Source organism: Rhinichthys klamathensis, unplaced genomic scaffold, assembly GCF_029890125.1.
Source record: "Rhinichthys klamathensis goyatoka isolate OS25496 unplaced genomic scaffold, OSU_Roscu_1.1 h1tg000110l_1, whole genome shotgun sequence".
Lineage (NCBI taxonomy): Eukaryota > Metazoa > Chordata > Actinopteri > Cypriniformes > Leuciscidae > Rhinichthys > Rhinichthys klamathensis.
This window is the reverse complement of record NW_026606648.1, coordinates 4,109,813-4,133,037: the sequence shown is the minus strand read 5'-3', so window position 1 is coordinate 4,133,037 and position 23,225 is coordinate 4,109,813. Positions and strand designations below refer to the sequence as shown.

At 37.5% G+C, this 23,225-nt stretch overlaps 2 protein-coding genes across 3 annotated transcripts; both read right to left on the bottom strand.

Moving 5' to 3' along the window:
* Positions 1 to 1,758: 1,758 nt before the first annotated feature.
* prlh2 (prolactin releasing hormone 2) lies at positions 1,759 to 4,027 on the bottom strand. 2 transcript variants are annotated; one of them, XM_056254036.1, is made up of 3 exons: positions 3,928 to 4,027; positions 3,369 to 3,554; positions 1,759 to 2,134 (listed from the first exon to the last, which is right to left on the bottom strand). In XM_056254036.1, exons 2-3 carry the CDS (start codon positions 3,532 to 3,534, stop codon positions 1,947 to 1,949), a joined length of 354 nt encoding a protein of 117 aa, XP_056110011.1. In that variant the 5' UTR covers positions 3,535 to 3,554; positions 3,928 to 4,027; the 3' UTR covers positions 1,759 to 1,946. The 2 variants fall into 2 exon arrangements, with proteins under 2 accessions (XP_056110011.1, XP_056110012.1); XM_056254037.1 differs by having other exon boundaries at positions 3,369 to 3,571; positions 3,928 to 4,024.
* A 14,443-nt stretch (positions 4,028 to 18,470) lies between these two features.
* On the bottom strand, positions 18,471 to 20,864 carry zfand1 (zinc finger, AN1-type domain 1). Its single transcript, XM_056254210.1, has 8 exons — positions 20,788 to 20,864; positions 20,520 to 20,562; positions 20,165 to 20,204; positions 19,826 to 19,953; positions 19,508 to 19,599; positions 19,186 to 19,307; positions 18,935 to 19,090; positions 18,471 to 18,819 (listed from the first exon to the last, which is right to left on the bottom strand). The coding sequence occupies exons 1-8, from the start codon at positions 20,840 to 20,842 to the stop codon at positions 18,643 to 18,645; spliced, it is 813 nt and encodes a 270-aa protein (XP_056110185.1). The 5' UTR covers positions 20,843 to 20,864; the 3' UTR covers positions 18,471 to 18,642.
* Between the last annotated feature and the right edge of the window lie 2,361 nt (positions 20,865 to 23,225).

The window sequence follows — 23,225 nt, the reverse complement described above, 5'->3', positions numbered from 1 at the left end:
TGACCAATGTGACCTTTATTTTATTATTGTTTTGTTTTGCAAAGAAGCTGGAGCACATTTGGTAAAAGTTTTAAATGTGTGAAATGTCTATGTGAAAGTAAACACAAAATATCTGCAGGACCTTGTTTGATTTTCATTGTCATGTTTCTGTTCTGCTCGTATCTGGTGCAAATATCTCAGGTTTCTTTTTCCGATGGTCACTTTTGGAGTTGTTTCTTTGAGGTACTGCATTCAGCATCTAAAACAACTGTGAAATGTATAATTTAATCTTTATTTTATTTTCCTAAAAATAAGGGTCAAGTACTATTTGAAAGCACTCCGACCACCTTGCCATATAATGAGTGTTTGAGTGTGTTTGCATGAATCATATACCCCCTGTGTATTCATACTTATGTTTTAATCAACCTCAGATATCTATTGATCTCTTTTATATGAACATCAAATCACTGCTATTTCTGTGAGAAGCACTCCGGTAATATGTCCACAAGGGTTATGGCCGTGTTGACTTCTTATTCATTTATTAATCTGAAAACCCCAGTTGTTATTCTCAGAGCACTGCTCATCTAGAAAATCATGTACATACTTAAAATGTCATTCTAAAACATTCTGTAATTTTTCTGTGGTGCAGATTGGTTTGCAATTGATAATCCATAGTAATAGTAAATATAACATTTAGCAAAAATGCTGCAATGGCTAGGTGTTACAACTTAACGCTTATGATAAGCCAAACCATCAGTCAGTGTGTTTGATCACAGCATTATGTTCTCACAGAGATTATTTAGCCTGGACATTTGTACCACAATACAAATCACATTAGCTTCAATTTGCCACTGGGCAAGGTGATTCACATTAGAAATCTGACAATAATAGCTGAGTTATTCTTCTTTTTGAGCATTTTAAAAAGCAGGGATATCCACCTCTGTATGCCGAATTACAGCTGTGCATCGTATTGTCTTAGTGATTGACTAAGATGACGTCTGTGCTGTGTGACGTGTGTTCAGTCACACAAATTGACCCTTTTAGCTAAGAGAAATCACAGAAGCATGAAAGATTGATCTTTAGTTACCTTGAGATATTCCACAGAACTCTCTCTTTTTTTTCTCTTTTTTTTTGAGCCAATGGAGAATAAACTAGCATGCAATATACAATTTGCACCATCATCCCAAACTTTGTCTTCTCCATTTCACTCTCTCTACAGAGGAGCTATTCAGCATTCATGCTCTTAAACGGGTCCTGCTCCTTGTTGTTGTCTATGGCAATGTTAGTGTTTAAAAGCATGTATCACGTTTCTAATAGATGTAATATCCCATGAAAAGCACAGTCAAGAAATTGAAAATGTCCTAGTGTCATGTATTTTTCTATTTGAAAAATCGAATGCATATTTACATTTGAATGAGGTATAAAAAGAAAAGAAATGAAATATCGTAGGCTTTTCAAGTGTATTTTGGGTTTGTCATGAATGAAATGGCATTAACCTGCATCTTATCAGAATGTCCTCTGTGTAATTTAACCATAAAGAGTTAATGGGGAGGGGGGAGAAAATATTCTGTAGCGAAAAGAAAAAAGCCAATGAATTCTCATGTGCCAAATTTGTTCTGACACAAGCAGTGTTCAAATAAATATGAATAAAGTTTGCATTCCCGAAGAGATTCGGAGATGTTTGTTTTTCTTTGGTAGATTATATTTTAATTTAATTGTGGAGCAGTAGTTTGCATAATCAATTACAGTAAACTACTAATAAGAGTAAAACGTATACATTTGTACATTTATTTATTAATATAGATTGCATATGTAATATGTACAGATATTTTCACCTGCCAGTCAGTTTATTTGAAATGAATATTGAGAGGCACACAGCCATGGAGATGACGATAAAACTGCGATTAGTTATACACACTAAAACACATTGGAATATCACAGGCAACAGGTTGCTGTAGTAGTAGATCTCACGGTAGCCAGTCGGACTCCTCTTGTGCCAGCGCGTTCCGCAAGCTCTCTTTATTCCTGAGAGTGTTCAGCAGGAGCTCCAGAGATTTGACCACTGGCTGCAGATCACCTGCGCTCTGTCTCTTTCCAAACCGCCCGATGGGTCTCACACCGCGACCCACATACCAGAACGGGTCGATCTCTGGACCTGATTGGGGCAGATTAAGACAAATGTCACTATTAAAGTGCATATTTGGCATATGCATGAATATAACAAATCCTGTTTGTCTATTTGTTGTCAAAAATTAATCAAATTTTTCACTGTTATATTCATATAACAACCAGAAATATCTAAGTATTTAAACACATTCCATGTCTTATGATCAGTTTTATGTTCTTGTAAAGCACAGTTATAAAATGCATTAAAACAAATAAGCAACACCAAATTTCACATTTTAGAATGCATAGAATCGTCTAAGTACATTGAATCCTCTAAGTACATTGATTATTTTTTTCCTTTGGCAACCTAAACAATGTGCTGTGGTAAAATCTATAAATTAACTGGTTTTATTCAAGTCAAAAACATCATTTAATATGACTGAATCAACTTAAATTGAACTTGAGGTTAAACCAATGAAAATATTTTTTAGAAGTTAAATCAAGTTCAAATTGTTCCTAAACAGCACAGTGATTTGACTAAAAAAGGGTATAATGCTACAATAAAAACTTACTTCGCAAGTTATACAGTGAAAATGTAGATTTAAAAGAACTATATTAGTAATTTTACTGTAAAAACACTGTGCATTTACAAACTGATTATAAACTGTATGTATTTCCACATCGTTCACAGTCAAAGTGTATATTTTAAAGTTAAATATTTTGTAAGCAAAAATAAGTCTCCTGATTATGGTAGTTAGCTATGCTTAATGGAAGGGCATTTTGGAGGAAGCGTTGGCCATTTATTTTACCTTCTGCATTAATCATTATTTTTATTAGTATATTTTAAGCCACAGCAGATTTAAGCAATTCACACATATTAACATTATACCAGTTAATGAAATATAATGTCATGAACTATAACACACATGCACAAAAAATGCTGTTAGTATCACTGATCTTTTTTTATCCATTTTATTTACTGGTAATCTTAAGATGTTCTTTTACATTGTAAAAAATTTACATGTTAATATTTTATGACAGTGATTACAATTATTTATCACAGAGCATTTTAATGCATTGCGAATTTATATTATATATATTATATTATATATTATGAATATTTTTCAAATCCATGAACGTCTGAAAGCTGTTCCACTGACTGACATTGCGTGCTGCTCTATCTGTCATCCAGTGTTAAGTCAAGTCACTTGAAGCTGTTTTGTGAATACTATGAATAATAAATTCGTTACAATGAAAAGACCGATCGAGAGAAAAAAACTTACTTCTGTTATCAACGTTGTGGACGATGTGGAGGTCGTGCTCGACTGTGGTGCCGTGTGCAGAGGATTCAGTGGCGGACAGAACGAGCAGAAGCAGGAACGCGACGGTCCCCAAGCGCGAGCCAATCAGGCACTTCGTCACGGGCCGAGTGAAGGCGGCGGGCAGCATGCTGAGTCTGAGACAGGGCACTGCACGACACAAAGAGCTATGACAGTAAGCACAACACTTGTATGTTATTCAATTATCTGCACAGTATGTAGCCTATACTACGATTAATTCAAGTAAGAAAATATTTTGTGACTGATCAACGATCACAGCATTGAACGTAATGTTAAGGGTCAGATCAGGTCGAAACTGCACATTTTGTGCACTAACTGTAATCAAATTCCTCACAAAATTAATAAAATAAATTATTTTCACCTATATATAAATATCTTTACTTTAATGAATGAACTTTCTCAGATAAATTTCTGTTGAGATATTAACTTTAGAAATCACCATACACATTTTTACTTAATATCTACCTCTATTGATTAAATCAGAAAGAGTTGTTGAACTTACATGTGTCTTTGGACGTTTGCTCTTCAGTAACACCTGTGTTCTGGGGTCAGAGTCCAAGTAATTCAGGAATGTGAAGATGTCGTGCTTATATATCGCAAGGAGTCTCACAAAATGGATTAGATCACGTCAATCTTGCAGGACATCCCTCCTTACACACGCACACCTCCCACTTCCCCCTTTCTCTTCTCCTCCTCCTCCTCCTCCTCCTCCTCTTCTCATCCCCCATCAGCATCTCCACTGCTTTGATCCCTTGACTTGTACCCACCGCAGTGAAAGAGCGATGAGAGAACTCGTTTGTGAATCAGACACGTTCTGATGCACTACATCAGCAGATCTCTGACACACACACACATTAACTCTTTTTTTGTAAACAAAAAAAACACATCAAATGCCACATGTTGACTGAGATTTTGAATTTGAAAACTACAGCAGAAGCCAAGGATTTAAATTATGAGTGAATTATTCCTTTAAATAGTTAAAGTTTGATTAAAACTACTCAGCAGTAGTGAGAATTTACCAACAGTGGTCCGAGAACCACAAACTAATGTAATGCTGGCTGGATCATAATCATACACTGTTCGCTCGTTGACCAGAGGAGAACTGGCCCCCGAATGAGCCTGGGTTCTCCTAAGGTTTTTTTCTCCATTCTGTCACCTGATGGAGTTTTGGTTCCTTGCCACTGTTGCCTTGGCTTTTGGCTTGCTTAGTTGGGGACATTTAATTTCCAACAATATTATTGATCTGCCTTATTTTAAGGTGGACGATGACGCAATTTTCTTCTAGAAACAAACTTTGTTGTATTATTTTCATGTTTTCATATAGCTTTCACTGTGAAGCTGCTTTGATACAATCTGTATTGTAAAAAGCGCTATATAAATAAAGGTGACTTGACTTGACAAACTGGCGACAGGGTGTTGGGCACCCAAGGCTCATCAATATACGAGGACAACGAAGGCTATCCCTTTTGGTCCAAGCCAACAGAAGGTCTACTGTGGCACAAGTCACACAAAATTTTAATGATGGCTATGGGAGGAATGTGTCACAACACAGCGCATTGCACTCTGCTGTAGCCGCAGACCAATCGGAGTGCCTAATGACCCCTGTCCACCGTCGAAAGCGCCTATAATGGGCACGCAAGCATCAAGACTGGACATTAGAGCAGTGGAAGAGGGTCGCCTGGTCGGATGAGTCCCGTTTTCTTTTACATCACGTGAACGGCCATGTGTGCGCCATTTACCTGGGTAAGTGATGGCACCAGGATGCACTGTGGGAAAACATCAAGCCAGGTAGAGGGAGTTTGATGTTCTGCTGGGAAACCCTGAGTCTGGCCATTCATGAGGGACATAAACTTGACAAGTGCCACCTAAACATTGTTTCAACCTAGGTACCCTTTCATGACAATAGTGTTCCCTGGTGGAAGTGGCATCTTTCAGCAGAATAATGCATCCTGCCACACTGCACACATTGTTCAAAAATGGTTTGAGGAACATGATGAAGATGTGTTGCCCTGGCCTTCAAATGCCCCAGATCTAACCAACAAGTTTGATCCACGGAGTCTCCACCTCGAAACCTACAGGAATTAAAGGATCTACTGCTAACGTCTTGGTGTCAGATACCACAGGATACCTTCATCGGCTTCATTTATAAAACGCTGAAATCCACACCAACGTTCATATTTATAAAAATGGTCTTTGACGTGGAAAAGTGCTTAGCACCACGTCAGGGTCTAAGCAGGCACACTCACAGAGTCGGAGAACTGCAGGTATTTGAAAATCCAAACAATTCTTGCCACTCACCATACTCAAGTAAATGATCTGGACGTTGACTGTTGCTCTTTTATGTTAATGATATTAATTAGGCATTTACAAGGCGGAGATATGAAACCATTCATCTGCACACAATTCCAAGATCATTTGTAATTTATAGATTTCACATCTGGAAACATTTTAGAAATGAGGCCCTAGAGCTCTTGTAGAGTCCACACGGCAGCACGCAGCGGACCAACAGCATTTTAGGCAGGTGGTCATAATGTTTTGGCTCATCGTATATTTCTTTTTTAAGCATGTATTGTTTGATCTTTGTGCATGTTTGATCATAAAATAAAACCATAAAATAGTTAAAAATAAACATAAAATAGTTGTTGATTTTGAGTGTGTCTAGTTCTCCTTCTATGTTCCAGGAGCAGCCAGCAGTGAGCATTAGGTGCAGGTCTAATGATGAGGAGGAGAGAATAGCCCCACCATCGCACATGCAGCAAATGAGGCCTAAATCCATCAGCATTTATTACCATAATGATCCTACAAATATGAGATGTCCCCAAACCAAACAGATGCACCACAAATAAAATCCTCTTTTCTAGAGTATGCATCCAATGAGCTGATGTTCCAATAATCTGTCATTATGGGCTCAAGCACTGAATGTGCTGGAGCCCTACTGTGTTTTTTTTCTGATATTATTTAGCATGTTCAATATTATGAATAATGTGTATAACGTTGTAAACAACTGCATTTTGAGGACACAACAAATTTAGTCAAATCCGAGCTACATGGTGTGATAACTTAAAAATATCCTCTGCTCCCATTTGATCACGGTGTGTCTTTTGTGCTTACAGGTCCTTAGAGGGCTTTTACACTGGGCTCGTTTGCTGCGGTCCGAGCCCGAGCGCGTTTGTTTCCGGCACCCCCTGCAGCGTTGGTCTGGTTTCACCATAGATATCCATAATAAAGGCTAGATGTCTCGTCCGCGCTGCTGGCCAATGGAGGTCGACGTCCGCACCTGGCGGCCATCTTGTCACAGGCAGCTCGCTCACTCGTTACATTGTGTTTTAATGGTGCATGTACTTTTTAAATAACCATAACTTGCTAAATTTTCTACCGATTTTCAAACGGTTTGGTTTGTTATAAACGTCAGAGATGTAGTTATGACACTGCATACTTATGAATAATAAGTGTATAAATAAATAATCATCCAGAATTATAGCCACGTTAATAACGTTTGTAAGAAACCGAACCGTTTGTAAATCCGTCAAGATTTCAACGAGATAAGAGTATTTGTGTTCGTGCTGATCACTCATCTTACATCAGGTACCACAGAGCCCGCCAGAAAGCTTGCCTGTGACAAGATGGCCGCCGGTGATGGCGATAGAGACTCCGCCGTAAGACATCTAGCCTTTATTATGGATATCTATGGGTTTCACACTCAACTTGATTCTATCGAACCTTGGTGCGTTTGCGTGCATATTACGTCATCGCAAACGTGCACGGCGCATGATAGAAAACAGAACGCGGGGCAATATTGTGTTTTTTTTATTAATTGGCTGCTATTATGAACAATACAGGTTTACTGTGCATGTGTCACATAAGGTGGCCTTCTGCTGCTTGCAAACGGACTCTTTTGAGGAGATAGTGGATTTCCAAATTTGGTGCCCTGATTTCACGCGCAATGCACAAATACACTGCTCTCGCTCGTATCCAAGGTAAATCATCAACATCATCATCCCTTACAAGTGTTTTATTTAACTGAATACATCACAATAAGCTAAAACGCATGCGCAGGTTACTTTACTTCCTGAACAAGTGCGCACCCGAGTCCGTGCTGCTTTCACATTCACGCGAACCGCGGCCCGTTTCGGGAGCAACCGAACTCAGACCACCTCCTCCAGGTAGTCTCGGGTTCGGTACCCCAGTGCGCACCCGGGTCCCATGACAGCGTTCACATTAGCGTTTGAGCAGCGTTCACTCAAGTTTGAGTAGCTTTCATGGCTGATTATTGTTGATTTCTGTCTATGGCTGACAAATATTTGCTTATGAAATGTATGGTCATGGTCCACCTATTTTTGTATATGTGGACACCGGAACAATCTGAGATTATAAAGGATTGTTTTTCAAGTAAATATGTTATGATTGACTACCACAATAACATTTATTACATCCAATTTGGATGGAATCCACTGGAATCCACACGGTCCCATTGAGTAACACACAGTATATTGCTAAAAGGTTTTGGGACGTCTGCCTTTACATGCACATGAACTTTAATGACATCCCATTCTTAATTCGTAGGGTTCAATATGTAGGTGGCCCACCCTTTGCAGTTATAACAGCTTCAACTCATCTGGGAAGGCTTTCGAGGTTTTCCTTTTCAAGGTTTACGAGTGTGTTTATGGGGATTTTTGACCATTCTTCTAGAAGCACATTTGTGAGGTCAGGCACTGATGTTGGATGAGAAGGCCTGGCTTGCAGTCTCCACTCTAATTCATCCCAAAGGTGTTCTATCGGGTTGAGGTCAGGACTCTGCAGGCCAGTCAAGTTCCTCCACACCAAACTCGCTCATCCATGTCTTTATGGAATTTGCTTTGTGCACTGGTGCGCAGTCATGTTGGAAGTGGAACAGTATGGGGCCATCCCCAAACTGCTCCCACAAAGTTGGGAGCATGAAATTGTCCAAAATGTCTTGGTATGCTGAAGGATTAAGAATTCCTTTCACTGGAACTAAGGGGCCAAGCCCAACCCCTGAAAAACAGCCCCACACCATAATCCCCCCTCCACCAAACTTTACACTTGGCACAATGCAGTCAGGCAAGTACCACTCTACTGGCAACCTTTTAAACCCAGACTTGTCCATCGGATTGCCAGACAGAGAAGCGCGATTCGTCACTCCAGAGAACACGTCTCCACTGCTCTAGAGTCCAGTGGTGACGTGCTTTACACCACTGCATCCGACACTTTGCATTGCATTGCACATGGTGATGTAAGGCTTGGATGCAGCTGCTTGGCCATGGAAACCCATTCCATGAAGCTCTCTATGCACTTTTCTTGAGCTAATCTGAAGGGCACACGAAGTTTGGAGGTCTGTAGCTATTGATTCTGCAGAAATTTGGCTACTTCTGCGAACGCTGCTGCATGCGCTGACCCCGCGCTGTGATTTTACGTGGCCTACCACTTTGTGGCTGAGTTTCTGTTGTTTCCAATTGCTTCCACTTGGAATATTATGGTTATAATACCACTAATAGTTGACGGTGGAATATTTAGTAGTGCGGAAATTTCACAAATGGACTTATTGCACAGGTGGCAACCTATCACGGTACCACTCTCGAATTCACTAAGCTCCTGAGAGCAACCCATTCTTTCACAGATGTTTGTAGAAGCAGTCTGCATGCATAGGTGCTTGATTTTATACAACTGTGGCCATGGAAGTGATTGGAACACCTGAATTCAATGATTGGCAATATAGTTATATGGTAACTTGATGTTTTTAATTACATTTGGACACATCTTTATTTGTTCATTTATTTATTTTGTTTGTTTAAATGCTATATATAATACATGCTATGAAAATATATTGCTCATTACTAGTTCATGTTAGATAATGCATGTTAGATAATGCATTACTAATGTTAACATCTGATAGAGCTTATTGTAAAGTCTAACTGGAATCATCTATCAGTTTTATCATTTCAAGCTTGTATATATATATATATGTAGTTTTAAATGTAACAATCGCAAGTGAAAGTTCTATAGTTCAATATCCAGAACAAGGAAGGATTTGTTTTCAAACAATTCAAATTTTTAGTCATTGAGACTAATCTCTAAACAAACCATCTCTATTAGTTCATCTATATCTAATCTTATTACCAAACTAAGCAATGAAGCGAGTGAATGGACTTTTCCTAGCTGTGTGGCTTTCATTGAGACTGTGTGTTTGACAGATTTATTAAGATGTTTCACCCCAAAGAGACAGCAACTTCAATCATTCCCATTCACCCCGTGCTGTTTTGGGGACATTTGGGGTGTAAATCTTAGCCTACACAGAGAGTGGGTTGATACAAGCATTGATCAACTGTAGTTTTCTCTACAATAAAGTCCAGACTAGCAGCCATCCTCACAAACTGTTCAATGAGCAATCACGTGTGTCTAACCAGTGTGGGTGTGTATTTGTGTGTGAGCAGGCATGACTTGCAGAGACAATTATTGCGAAGGCCAGAATCAGTATGCAGTTCAGTGGTGCATTTTAAACACACAAACCTGATTCGATTTTTTAATAACTTTTATAACTTAAACACAATCTTAGAGCATGCTGCTATTTTTATTCTGACTCATTCTTCTGTCTTGATTAATGTGGACACAGCAGCATGATTGGTGCAATATTAATAGTCACTGCACAAGTAAATGTCCAGCATATTAAGTAACTTGAATGCTGATTGCTTAATGCATAGTTTGCTTGTAACATCAGGACAAGCATTCTTTTCAAATCAGTTGATATTAATAATTGACTTGCATTTTGCAGAAATTGTTAGACCTTGCAGTAATGCTTAACCCTGGAAATAAAAAAAAACCTCAATCAAAATTCAATCATGACAACTCTCGGAGTGAATTAATTAACGAGCCTTTATTGGCATGGGGCATGGAATGTACATATGCCTGATTTCGGTGGATGAGATCCGCAACGCTGTTGCTGCTGAGCAAGCACAAGAATTTGTTCAGCTTAGTTAAAATAACAAAGGCCATGCTGCTGCAAGAATAGATTAAAACCCCCATTGCAGAACTGTACAGGTGGTGCTGGGGGTGTAAACAGAAGTTGTTGTTTTTTATTTGCAAAACAATATAGAGTCAAATTATTTCACATTATTTCAAGGGGTCATGAACTGGATTATTTTATTTTATAATGTTGCCTGATGTTTACATAAAAAATGGTCATAATTTTGAAATAAAAGGCATTTTTCCTACCCTGATTACTTTTTACTTTTACTTTTTAGCCCTCTGATTTGAACACTCTGTTTGAAGGGGTGTGTCTGCTGTCAGACTTAAGTGTAAACGCCCACTGCTGTGATTGGCTAACATGTTTGCATATGAAATAGCTAGTATTACATGTTGAACTCTCTCGAAAACCTTTTCTATGTTTTTACTATTACAGCTATCAAGATTAACGAATCGTGGAAATTATTGATTATAGCATTATATTTAGATCTATTCCCATTCCATGAGAGGTTGCAGTGATGAGCATTGAGTAGATGACAGACAGTCTGTTGATCGCGTGAATGAAGTGATCTCATCATTGCAATGCAATTTCTGCACTCTCACGAATGCTTTCACCAAATAACAATGTAAACACGATGTAAATACAGTAAGAGCTTAGTTGTGCAGTGTAACAGCGTCATTGATTTCGTAACGAGTTTTGGCAAGTGTCCAGATAAACTCGCACTGTGTGATTGACAATTGGGCGATTGGAAAGGGAGCGTTTTTTGATCGCTTTCTGTATATAATTTAATCACAGTTTAAATAAGAATATTATGAAAAATATTTTCACCCTATAGAGAAACAATGTGAAGTTGGTCGTTTAGTCACTGGCTTGATTTACTGATGAATAAACAGTATTGAACGATTTTGAGAGAAAGATAATCTGTCTGAACTTGAATAATTACACATTAGAAATCACTGATCACAGATCAGGCATTAGAATAAACATGGTTACTTACATGTTTGTGGTGTTGCTGCTATGGAGGGATTATTGGGTCAGATTGAAAACTAAAAGTCTAAAACTAAAAGTCTTAAACGAAAACCAAAAGTCTAAATTTGAAACTAAAAGTCTAAGTCGAAAACTAAAAGTCTAAGTCAAAAATGAATTTGGTATTTAGGATTGGGCATTTGGTATTTAGGATTGGGCATTTGGTATTTAGGATTGGGCATTTGGTATTTAGGATAGGGCATTTGGTATTTAGGATTGGGCATTTGGTCATTTAGCCATTTAGGATTTAGGATTGGGCATTTAGGGATTTAGGATTGGGCATTTAATCATTTAGCCATTTAGGAATGGGCATTTGAGGATTGAGGATTGAGGAGTGTATGCAAATAAGGAGGCGTGGCCCAAATACTGGAGGCTGGGTTTGAAATGGCTGGTGCAGATGCACCTTATGGACAGCAGAGGGAGCTCCAGTGCTAAGGAGCACACTGTAATGAAACCAAACAGAGCGAGTGAGCAGGTCTGGAGCGAGGACTGTACTTTATAATGTGATAACTTCAACTTAATGACAGCGTTGTATAGGGGTACTGGAACGGTACATGTATTCCTATTGAACCGAACCGGTAGCCTACGGGCGTCACGGTTCGGTGCACGAATTTACACAGAGAATATACGGTATAAAAATAAACAAAACTCTAAATAGCAATACATTTCGCTCTATTCGCGTTTGGTGTGAACGCAGCATAATAAACAGGCTGCGACGTCAAGGTTGCAATGTTGGAGTGTGTGCTGCAAAGTTCAAACTGCAAAGTGTGTATATTTGTGTACACTCGCAATAAAATACAACATTGTGCTTTTGTCACACTCTAAAATCTTGTCAAACTGTAACCTACAACTGTCACCCAACCAAAATCACACACACACACACACACACACTCTCTCTCTCTCTCTCTCTCTCACACACACACACACACACACACACACACACACCTAGTTCGTTCGCGCCCACGCCTCCCCCTCTCTCTCTCGCGCGCACACACACACTCCAGCATTGCAATCTTGATATCGCAGCCTGTTTATTATGCTGCGTTCACACCAAACGCGAGTAGAGCGAAATGTATCGCTATTTAGAGTTTTATTTATTTTTATACCGTGTATTCTCCGTGTAAATTCGTGCACCGAACCGTGACGCCCGTACCGTTTCGGTTCAATAGGAATACATGTACCGTTCCAGTACCCCTATACAACGCTGTCATTAAGTTGAAGTTATCACATTATAAAGTACAGTCCTCGCTCCAGACCTGCTCACTCGCTCTGTTTGGTTTCATTACAGTGTGCTCCTTAGCACTGGACTGACTGGAGCTCCCTCTGCTGTCCATAAGGTGCATCTGCACCAGCCATTTCAAACCCAGCCTCCAGTATTTGGGCCACGCCTCCTTATTTGCATACACTCCTCAATCCTCAATCCTCAAATGCCCAATCCTAAATGGCTAAATGACCAAATGCCCAATCCTAAATACCAAATGCCCTATCCTAAATACCAAATGCCCAATCCTAAATACCAAATGCCCAATCCTAAATACCAAATTTATTTTCGACTTAGACTTTTAGTTTTCGACTTAGACTTTTAGTTTCAAACTTAGACTTTTGGTTTTCGTTTAAGACTTTTAGTTTTAGACTTTTAGTTTTCAATAAGACCCAATAATCCCTCCATAGTGGCAGATCCATATCGTAAAAGTCTGTTTGCAAAGCCTGCGTCGAAATTGCGACTGATTTACCAAATAATCCACAGTGAAATGCCCTGAATAGAAAAAAATGCACTGCTGAGACATTCACATTGTTGGAAAAAAAAACCCCTAGGATTAGGATCCTTTGGAAGGTATTGATCCTGTGTCGATCTTTTCTCGTTCTTATGTCACTATTCACTAATGCGCCAGTGGGCGGCGCCAAAGACACGCGGATGTACAGTAGACGTAGGCGTTGGTATTCTTCTGCAAAGGCGGTCTTTTGCTTCACTATGACGTCATAGGTCCCCACTTTTCAGATCCTGTCGTTTTCTGGCCTTGGTTTCAATAAAAGCTGTTTTTGGAATAACAAGAAACTTTTAAGTTTTGAAACTGTCAAGTCAAATCAAGTCACCTTCATTTATATAGTGCTTTTAACAATATAGATTGTTTCAAAGCAGCTTTACAGTGATAATAGGAAATTAAAGTAACAGAGATTGTTTTGGCTTTACAGCAGCTCTAGAATAAAGTTATTATCCAGCTAAAGTTAGTTTTGATTGATTCACTTCCTTTGGAAAGATAATTAGTTATTAACTTAGAGGCCACTTACACAACACCATTCTAACTGAAAACCCTTAATTTTGAGATTGCAATAGACGTGGACTATAATGCGTTAAGAGCTCGCTCAAGTACTGGGGAGCTAAACCATTTAGTGCTTTGTAAGTAATCAGTAATAATTTACAATTTATACAATGTTTAATAGGGAGCCAATGTAGTGTTGATAGAATCTGGCTAATATGGTCATACTTCCTGGTTCTAGTAAGAACAATAGCTGCTGCGTTTTGGACCAGCTGTAGTTGGTTTATTAAGCGTGCAGGGCAACCACCCATAAGAGCATTACAATAATCTAGCCTTGATGTCATGAACGCATTAACTAACTGTTCCGCATTTGTCATTGAGAGCATATGTCGTAATTTAGATATATTTTTAAGATAGAAGAATGCGGTTTTACAGATACTAGAAACGTGACTTCAAATGAAATATTGCACACCCAGGTTCCTAACCGACGACAAAGACTTGATAGAACATCCATTAAGTGTTAGACAGAATTCTAGGTTATTACGTGAGATAGTTTTTCGTCCAATTATTAGAATCTCTGTTTTTATAGACTTAAGTAGTAGGAAATTACGGTAACACTTTAAAATACGGGTGCACTAATAAGCATTAATTCATGCTTAACTAATGCACAGACAATACTGAATTAATGTGTAACTAATGATTATCTAAGCTATGCATTAATGATTACCACATTAGGAACTAATTAAGAGTCTGTAAGGTTAATGTATTAGTTCATACATTTGTTATTAGTTAAATATGTAATTGTGGATTAATTCCCTAATAACTCATTTTTTTAACTAATAGTGTTAGTTAATTACCATAATGAGCCAAAGCCTTCTATTTCAACTTCCAGATAATACAGGTACACTAATATGCATTAATACATGATTAATTACTTCATTGTTAGTGCAAATTAATGTGTAAATTACTACAATTACTAAATGACTAGTTAATAACGATGTGCCTCAACAAGTAAAGTCATAACATAATGATACCTTTGCAAATCATTAGCTAATGATTAATTAAAGCAGACAACTGGTAGTTGAAGTGCATAGCTTTGACTAATTGTGGTAATTAACACATTAATTTACACTATTAGTTAATGAGATATGTTATTAAGGAATTAATACACAATGACACATTGAATTAATAGCAATTCATGTATTACTTAATCTATTAATCATATAGACTCTTTATTAGTTGCTGATGCAGTAATAATTAATTATTGGTTTAGTTCTTCATGAGTTATACATTAACTCATGATTATCTGTGCATTAGTTAAACATGAATTAATGCATATTAGTGCACCCGTATTGTAAAGTGTTACCGAAATTACTAGTCATCCAGTTTTTTATATCAGCTATGCATTCCATTAGTTTTGTGCATTGGTAAGTTTCGTCAGGGCGTGAAGAAACATAGAGTTGAGTATCAGGATATATTTAACGACCTCTTAACCGTCAAAAGATCAAGGAAAATTTTAATTAATGACCCCTTTAATAAACTGTATATGTGGACTTTATAATTTGTTATAAAAATGATACTTTTTATATGGAGTTTCTTGACTGTGACTGAAAAGTCAAGGGACAGGTTTGTCACCATATTTTAATAATGACCCCAAAAAGTCACACTGTAATGTGCTTTCGATTTAATGCTGTTGACAAGCCTTCCACAAGAGACATATTTTGCATAATAATAGTCATAATGTAAAAGCCTCTCTTAAAGGTATCGACTCATTTTTTTATTACATAACTCCTGACATAAATTAAGACATAACATAATAGTTGTCAAATACTGAAACTTGAGTCTTATATCTTTTTAATGATGTATAGTTTGTCAAGGTAATAACATTATTCTAATAGTAACTTTGAACTATATTTAAACAAAGAACGATTCAGTGCGTCCTCGTCCTCGTGAATCTTAACAGGTTAAACCGACGGTAAAGAATTAGTGCCTGTGTTCTTTTCCTCAGCAACAGCCATGTTTATCATCTTTGCTGCTGTTGATACAGACGATTCTTGTTTTGTAACGAGTCAGACATTTTTAATTGAATGTTATATTACAGTTTTTCTGAATTGCTGAAAAACATTTCTCGAAACCATCACCCACTTTCTCAAAACCTTAGACACATTACCAAATCTTCAAACTACAGTCAGAGAACATCTGACTCTTCTGGCAAAAATCAAACAATTCCCTCAAAATCATTTTATCTGTGATCAAAATCAAATAATGCTTTCAGATCTTACACACAGCCAGTCAAAATATAAACACTACAGATCATTCATTAGACACTACGTCAAAAAATGGAGAACACAGCATCCAAAGCATGCATTTACAGAAAAAAAAGCATATTGTAACACAGTAATTATGTAAAAGGTGACTTGGAGTAAGGTGAATATATTGTATACTTTACGCACTGCAAGTATTGTACTGAATGTTAGTGAATGTCTGTATATTGAGCACTTGCAAACTGTAAAAATACAGTAGTCCAACTGCAAAAGCCAAAAAGGTAATAAAAAAACAAAAACCTCTAAATGAAAAGCGTGTTACAGTACATTTATAGTTGTGCAACTGCAAAATCAAAGTCAGTGAGAGATTAATTCTGCCTTAGCATCATGTCTTCATGTTGGGTCCGGCCTGAGGACTTCATGGCCACATCACAGGCAATGTCGTCTCTTGCCAGGCAAAGGGGAAAACCCTGTAGTGTGCCGGATCCAGCCTTGACAACACTGTCCACACCTTTCTCTTTCTCTTCCTCATCCTCTTCCTCCCCGTCCACCACCTCTTACACATACACTTATCCTCCGCTCCTTCTCAGATTGTTTCCATCTATTGTTCTGTGGCACCTGTGCACTCTGAACTGCCTTATTTTGTACAGTTGGTTTGATCACATCATTAGAAATGTGTGAACAATTTTGAGTTAAACGATAACAACTGTATTTCAATTGTGTTTAACTTCTGCCTGCCTGGGGTTTAGCGTGTTGCAAGACAAGTGCATCACAGTGCGATATGAGTTTTAGTGAGTGAGAATGTGTTTAGAGTACATGAGATTTGCAAATGGTTTTTAACTGCCTGAACTTGTTTAAAGGAGCTGTATGTAAGATTGTGGCCAAAACTGGTACTGCAATCACTTTCAAATTACTGTAGAGTGGTGTATCCCCTCCCCCTCCCCCCTGACTCAAGGTTGCCAGATAGGCTGCAGGATCCAGCAGGAACGTGACGAGCTGCAGCTGTGGTAACTAGAGGAGAGCTGGCAACCCGGATGCCGCAACACTACTGACTTCGTGATTGGTAGATAGGTGGAGGGTGGAGCATCAGACAAAAACACAACATGACAACATCAACATCAGTTGAGGGCTGCAACTGCACTTTTTAAATGACAATATCCTGGCCGGACAACTGTTGTCAGTGATATAAGTATTTGAAATGTACATGATTTCTTAATGTCTAGTGATATATCAGGGCCATTTTATGATTAATTGAAATACATTTCTTACATACAGCTCCTTTAAGGTTTAACAGGACTGATGTATTTGACAAATTGGTTTAGGCTATTGGGGCTTTTTGGTTCAGAGAATGGGGTTTAGTGTTTTAGCAATTCAGAAACACAAATATTCAAAAAACAATATTAGACGTCTCTGAGCTGACCTCAGTCTTTTTTTTATTAATATCAATTCCCAAATTTACTGCAGGTTATAGGTTAGCTTTTGTATTTTAATTTGTGGTTAAATTTGATTTTGATGGTCCACTTAAGACAACTATAAGTACCTTTGCAACTACGTCAACTAACTCTCATTAGAGTTTAAGTAGACTGTTAGGTGTTATGGTTCGGGTTAGTATGATAAGCTGACTTGTAGTTGCAAAGTTTCTAATAGTTAGTAGAATGTCTAAAATGGACCATCGAAATAAAGTGTTACCTTATTAGTTTGTCACTATGCCCCTTAATTTACAGATCTTTAATAAACCAACAGTGAAATGACCTGCAGCAACCAATCAAGAGCAAGAATTGAACAATGAACAATTTCATTCTATAATCTATCTAATATAAAAATCTAGAACTTGGAAAGTTAAATTTGTAGTTATCAAATAATCTGTGAGGTCCAGAGAAAATCGAAAATGTCAAATTATCCGATGTAAGTTTACATTGTTCCGTTGCTCAGGCCAGGGATTTGATTAAAAACAGATTTTTATCATCGCATTATTTAATCATATTTAATTCACACATTAACTTTCAGAATGCATTACATAGCAGAATGCAGTTTATACCATTTCATCATGTGAACTAAACCTCTGTTTTACACAAAGAAAAGTAGAGAAGGAAAACATCTGTCTCTGGCAGCCTTGAGACATTTGAGGCAATTAGGGGACACATCAATGTGTCACATTCTGCTTAATGGCTTTAAATTGTGAGAGGATACATAAGTACATAATTTCTGCCTGACAGCAATGTACCATTCTCTCATGGCTTAAGTGTGGAAATTCTTTTCTAGAACTAAGCACCTTTGCATTTACTCTGAAACTTTGCATGTTCAATTGACATAATCTATGTCTGAGATATTTGTTTATAAAATAACTAATAATAATATTTACAAGTCATAATTGTGATCATAAAGCTATTCGAATCAATGACTAGGAGTGCACTATATATAAATATAGAGAGAGAGAGAGAGAGAGAGAGTATTCAAGTAATTTCATACATGAAACGTATTTTTGACCAAAATAATAAATAGGACAAAAGAATAAGCATCACGTCATTGACCCATTTATTAGAAATAAGCTGAAAATCATGTGGAATATATTTACAATAGACAGACTAGTCTATGATACAACAATCCTCTAGTTACCAATCTAACACCCTTTGTTTCCTGCTTTCCTCAAACTACTATAAAACTCTTCTGAATGGTTGTGGGATTTTCTATCAGGAGGATGGAATATAGGCTGTGACATCATCTAGTCCAGAGCTCTCATTATCCAGATACTCCAGAATGACGTTGCCTCCGTTGTGCAGGGGACAGTCTGTGTGGGAAAGCAGCGACTGAAGGCTAGTGTCCATCTTAAAGGCTTCACCCGTCTCGGGGTGACACAAACGCAGTTTCTGTGCAGAGCATATATGTTAATGCAAATTGTATTCGACAAACAATAAATTAATAAATCTATGTAACAGTTCTAATCCTACAGAATAAAGTTTAATGTAGTTCTGTGCGGCTGACCTTAGCTGTGAGCACATTGTTGTTGTTCTTCAGACTGGCCTGAGATGCAGCAAAGTCCACTACTTTGCCGACACTCCATTTAGAGCAGAAGAACATGGGCGAACTAGAGTCTTTAGCCTCTTTGGGCAGAAACACCTGAAAATATGTCCGTTCTGTCTTCAGAGGACATCAGAAGAGGAATTTCTGATGAGATATTTGCTCATAAATAATGCAATGGAAGTTACATTATAATATCAGTTTTGCTCTGATACCTGTGGCAGGCCTTTATCTCCTGACGCATGCATTTTCAGCTTCATCAGGGCAACTTTTGCAGCAGTCGCAGCGTTTTTCGCTCCTTTTCTACCTTTACTTGGTGGTGCATTCTTTTTTGACTCTGTTTGTAAGTAAAGATGAGATTATTTTTTGGCTTTCTAAGAATTCTTTGGCATCACAAGCTCTTCACAATTAGACTATACTGCCCTCATGTTGACAAAAAGAGCAAGTACACCATATGCAATCTAAATTACTTAAAGCCAATATGTAACAGTGGCAAAACTAAATGTAAGTTTGCAGTCAACTGCTAAAAAAACTGACCCACTATCTTCTGCACCAGCTCCTGTGTTGCAGCCATGCGAGGCTTCGGGGTCTCCAGCTTCTCACACTTATGGTCATCCTGATGCCGATGTCTGAGACCAGAGGAAAACAGTCAGGTTTGTAGAAGACAGAAGAGCACTGCATATTAGATTAGGACACACCACCTAATACTCCAGCTGCTGTGATTATATACACAAAATAATAATATATATTTTTTTTCCACTATAGTCATTCGTCCATTAGGGTGAGACTTTCAGCAAGCCAGTTTAAAGAAAAAATGTAGGGTTATTAAAATGAAGTTTGTAAGAGGTTTTGTACATGAGGCAGAAGTGTTTTTCACAGTGTGGACAGATGACAGGCAGCAACTCTTTCCCTTTGCAATCCTCAAAGCTGCACGGATATGATGAGATTCCCTCAGACACAGAGATCTCTCTCTTCACTGTGACCTGAAAGAATCATCCATAATCATCAAAACAGTCACTCAGTGATTAAATATATATATATATATATATATATATATATATATATATATATATATATATATATATATATATATATATATATATATACATACATGTGTGTGTGTGTGTGTTTATATATATTTACTTGTAATGATTTTATTTTACTGTCAGTAATCACCTGCCATTTCTCACTCACCTCTGGACAAGAATGGGAGTCCCGGCTTCTGTGTTCCAAACTTCAACCAGTAGAGGAGATAAAATGTTACATTAAAAATTAAATTATTGCAATGAATAGAGTGAAGTGTCTCAAATGCAATGGTAGCAACCATCAAATGATTACCCTATTCTTGCCTATCGTGGTATTATTTACATTTTTGGTGTGTATTCCAAAAAAATTAATAAAAATGGAACATGATGGCACAAAAGAAAAACATGGTAGGACCATGGTACTTTTTTTCTGTTCAGTCATTTCCTTGTCGTAATTATTAATCTTGACATTAACTTGTATTGTAATTGTGAGAGTTTTCAAATCCAACGTCACAACATCTTACCAAAACACCCCAGAACAGCTGCTACAAATGAATGGTAGAAAATCTGCATTAAAACATAAAACAAATGGTTAAAATAACTCGTATGTTATACAAAAATAATTAGTATGAGAGCAGATGGCTGCTGCTGTGCTGCTGACTCACATCACACTCACAGTGGGGTTAACACTATGTTTACAATGGCTATTTGTATAAATAAAGACCGTGGAAACCGAATTATTGATGTACTGGAATTTTTCAGCTGTTTGGATGACATTAATATAGAGCATACCTTTTTGTTTGCAAGATTTAATTTCACAATGTTTTCCAACGTCTAGTTCAGCCATGTTTAAATGACGTCAGACAATAATTTCAACATAAAAGTCTCTTTGAAAAAGTCTCAAATTATTGGATTTCCATGTCTCGCATATGTGCATGTGGTTGCTATTTTGTAAATACTATTTAAATAGTTCATCTAATTTTGAAAAAGTGAATACAGGTAAATTTCTTTCATCATTAACCTGTATGACTCTTTTTTTCTTCTGTAGAACACAAAAGGAGAAATTCTGAAGAATGTACAGGCAGCCATTCATGGAAGCTTGTTTCTGCCACAGAATAAAACATTTAAAAAGATAATTGCGACTTTTTATCTCACAATTGTGTATTTACATCTCGCTCCAATTCTCTCCAATTCTGAGGAATTTTATATTTGCGAGTTTACAGTGTCTCACAATTTACAGTATCTCACAAAGAAACACGCAATTGCGACCTTATTTCATGCAATTCTGACTTTTTATCACCTAATTGTGTGTTATAAAGTCAGAATTGCGAGATGTAAACTCACAATTGTGGAAAAAAAGTCGCTATTAGCTTTTTTATTTTTTATTCTGTGGCGGAAACAAGCTTACATAGCTATTTCAGTATACATCTCTGAGATGTAGGGAATGAGACATTGCGTCAATGCATAAACACATAAATAACTTTAATAACACATTAATAATTTAATAACAATTTAATAACAATAATAATCGCTGGACAGAATACGAAAATGGTTTGTCCACAATGTGATAGTCATTGCTGAGAAATGCATCCTTTCTATGCATCCTCTGAAACAGTTGAAGAGCTGCTCTGATACTCTGAACTGGGTTGTATGCTTCACATATGCATAATTAAGATCAGTATAATCTTTTTTTTTTTTTCATCAAAGGTATCCCAATCTTACTAAAGATTTTGAACACAAACTGATGATTTGATCCAGATCAAAACCAAGATTGGATTTTATGAATTAGATTTTTTAGAATCCTTTTTTTTCTTTTGAACAACCCATTTTCAAGATTTGATATAGTCCGATTGTCAGGCAGAAATAACAGAAATAACCCAAGCGCAGAGATGAGCGGTGAATGGTGATTGTGTGTAACAATGTGTAACAGTTGCACAGTCCCGAGTCCCAAAAGAGGTCTACCAGGAGACTTGGGGGAACAGGATTGAACAGCCCGGGAACCACCAGTCAGTGGAGTCTCATGCTGGGCAGGACTGAACTCAAACACACAGACGCACAACACAACCACTAAAACATTAAACAAGTACAAGGCAGGGCAAACACTGGAGTTATGTGACCTAAACTATAACTCTTCCTTGTTGCTTTGCTTCTCCCTCATCCAGTCACATGGAAACCGATCAAATTCCACCATTATGAATGAGTTATTAATTCTCTAAATGCACTGCAAGGAGGTGAGAAAGGAGGACCGAGGAAGCTTTTAGTGTGTGTTTAGAAGCTTGAGTGAGGAAGGGACAGATGCAAATCTAGAAGTTTTTTTCATCTATACTCCTGATGCACATTAGCTGTCCAAAACTGCCCCTTAGTCCCTATATAGTGGATATCATATAGTCCACTACATGAGAAAGGAGGCCACAAAAAGGAGTAGCAAATTCTGACATTGGTGTAAATGTGTGCCGGATGTCTGTGGAGCTGTCACATAAACAATTTCATTGTATATACATGTTCATTTAACAAGACCCTATATATTATAGGATTGAATGAGTGCACTATTGATCTCCATATGGTTTCCAACACTACTGCAAAATATCTTTCTCAAAAGTAGTGCACTATATCAGAGGTAACACTGCTGAAAAACACCCTTCTGAAAAGTACAGCATGAATTTCATTTTAGTCCAGGCTTTTTTATGCTGGTTAACTTGTATAGTGCTGCATGGTCTAGCCCAGCCTTTCTCAAAGTGGTTGCCGTGGCACACTGGGGTGCCCCCTGACTTTGTCAGGGGTGCCGCCAAAAAATTACGTAGGCTAAAATATATATATATATATATATATATATATATATATATATATATATATATATATATATATATATATATATATATATATATATATATTTGAATTTACATAAATACATTCTTCTTCTTTTTAAACATATGAACGTATTAATAAAATTGTAAATTCATTTTAGATAAATATGTATATATAAAATTAACCATAAAAATCCGTCTCACAAGACCGAAGCAAGACACACACACAACTTGACGCAAGTGACGCAACCCATAGCACCGCGTTGGGCTATTGGCCTTGGCCAATTTATACTTCTGCGTCGAGTGTACGCCGTAGTGTACGGCGTAGGCTACGCACGTAGGCGACGCCGTCATGAGCATTTATAATTCTGCGTTTAGGTCTGCGTTGCTCTGCAGTACAGCGCCGAAACGCTAGTTGGCGGCGGA

Bases quoted from the DNA above. Each gene is read 5' to 3' on its own strand.
- prlh2 (XM_056254036.1), bottom strand. From the start codon at position 3,534: ATGCTGCCCGCCGCCTTCACTCGGCCCGTGACGAAGTGCCTGATTGGC. The intron at 2,135-3,368 runs GTAAGTTTTTTT...TGCCCCAATCAG, and splicing joins CCACAACGTTGATAACAGAA to GTCCAGAGATCGACCCGTTC.
- zfand1 (XM_056254210.1), bottom strand. From the start codon at position 20,842: ATGGCTGAACTAGACGTTGGAAAACATTGTGAAATTAAATCTTGCAAA. The intron at 20,563-20,787 runs GTATGCTCTATA...GTTTTAATGCAG, and splicing joins TAAATCTTGCAAACAAAAAG to ATTTTCTACCATTCATTTGT. The intron at 19,308-19,507 runs GTCAGTTTTTTT...ACTTACAAACAG, and splicing joins GCTGGTGCAGAAGATAGTGG to AGTCAAAAAAGAATGCACCA.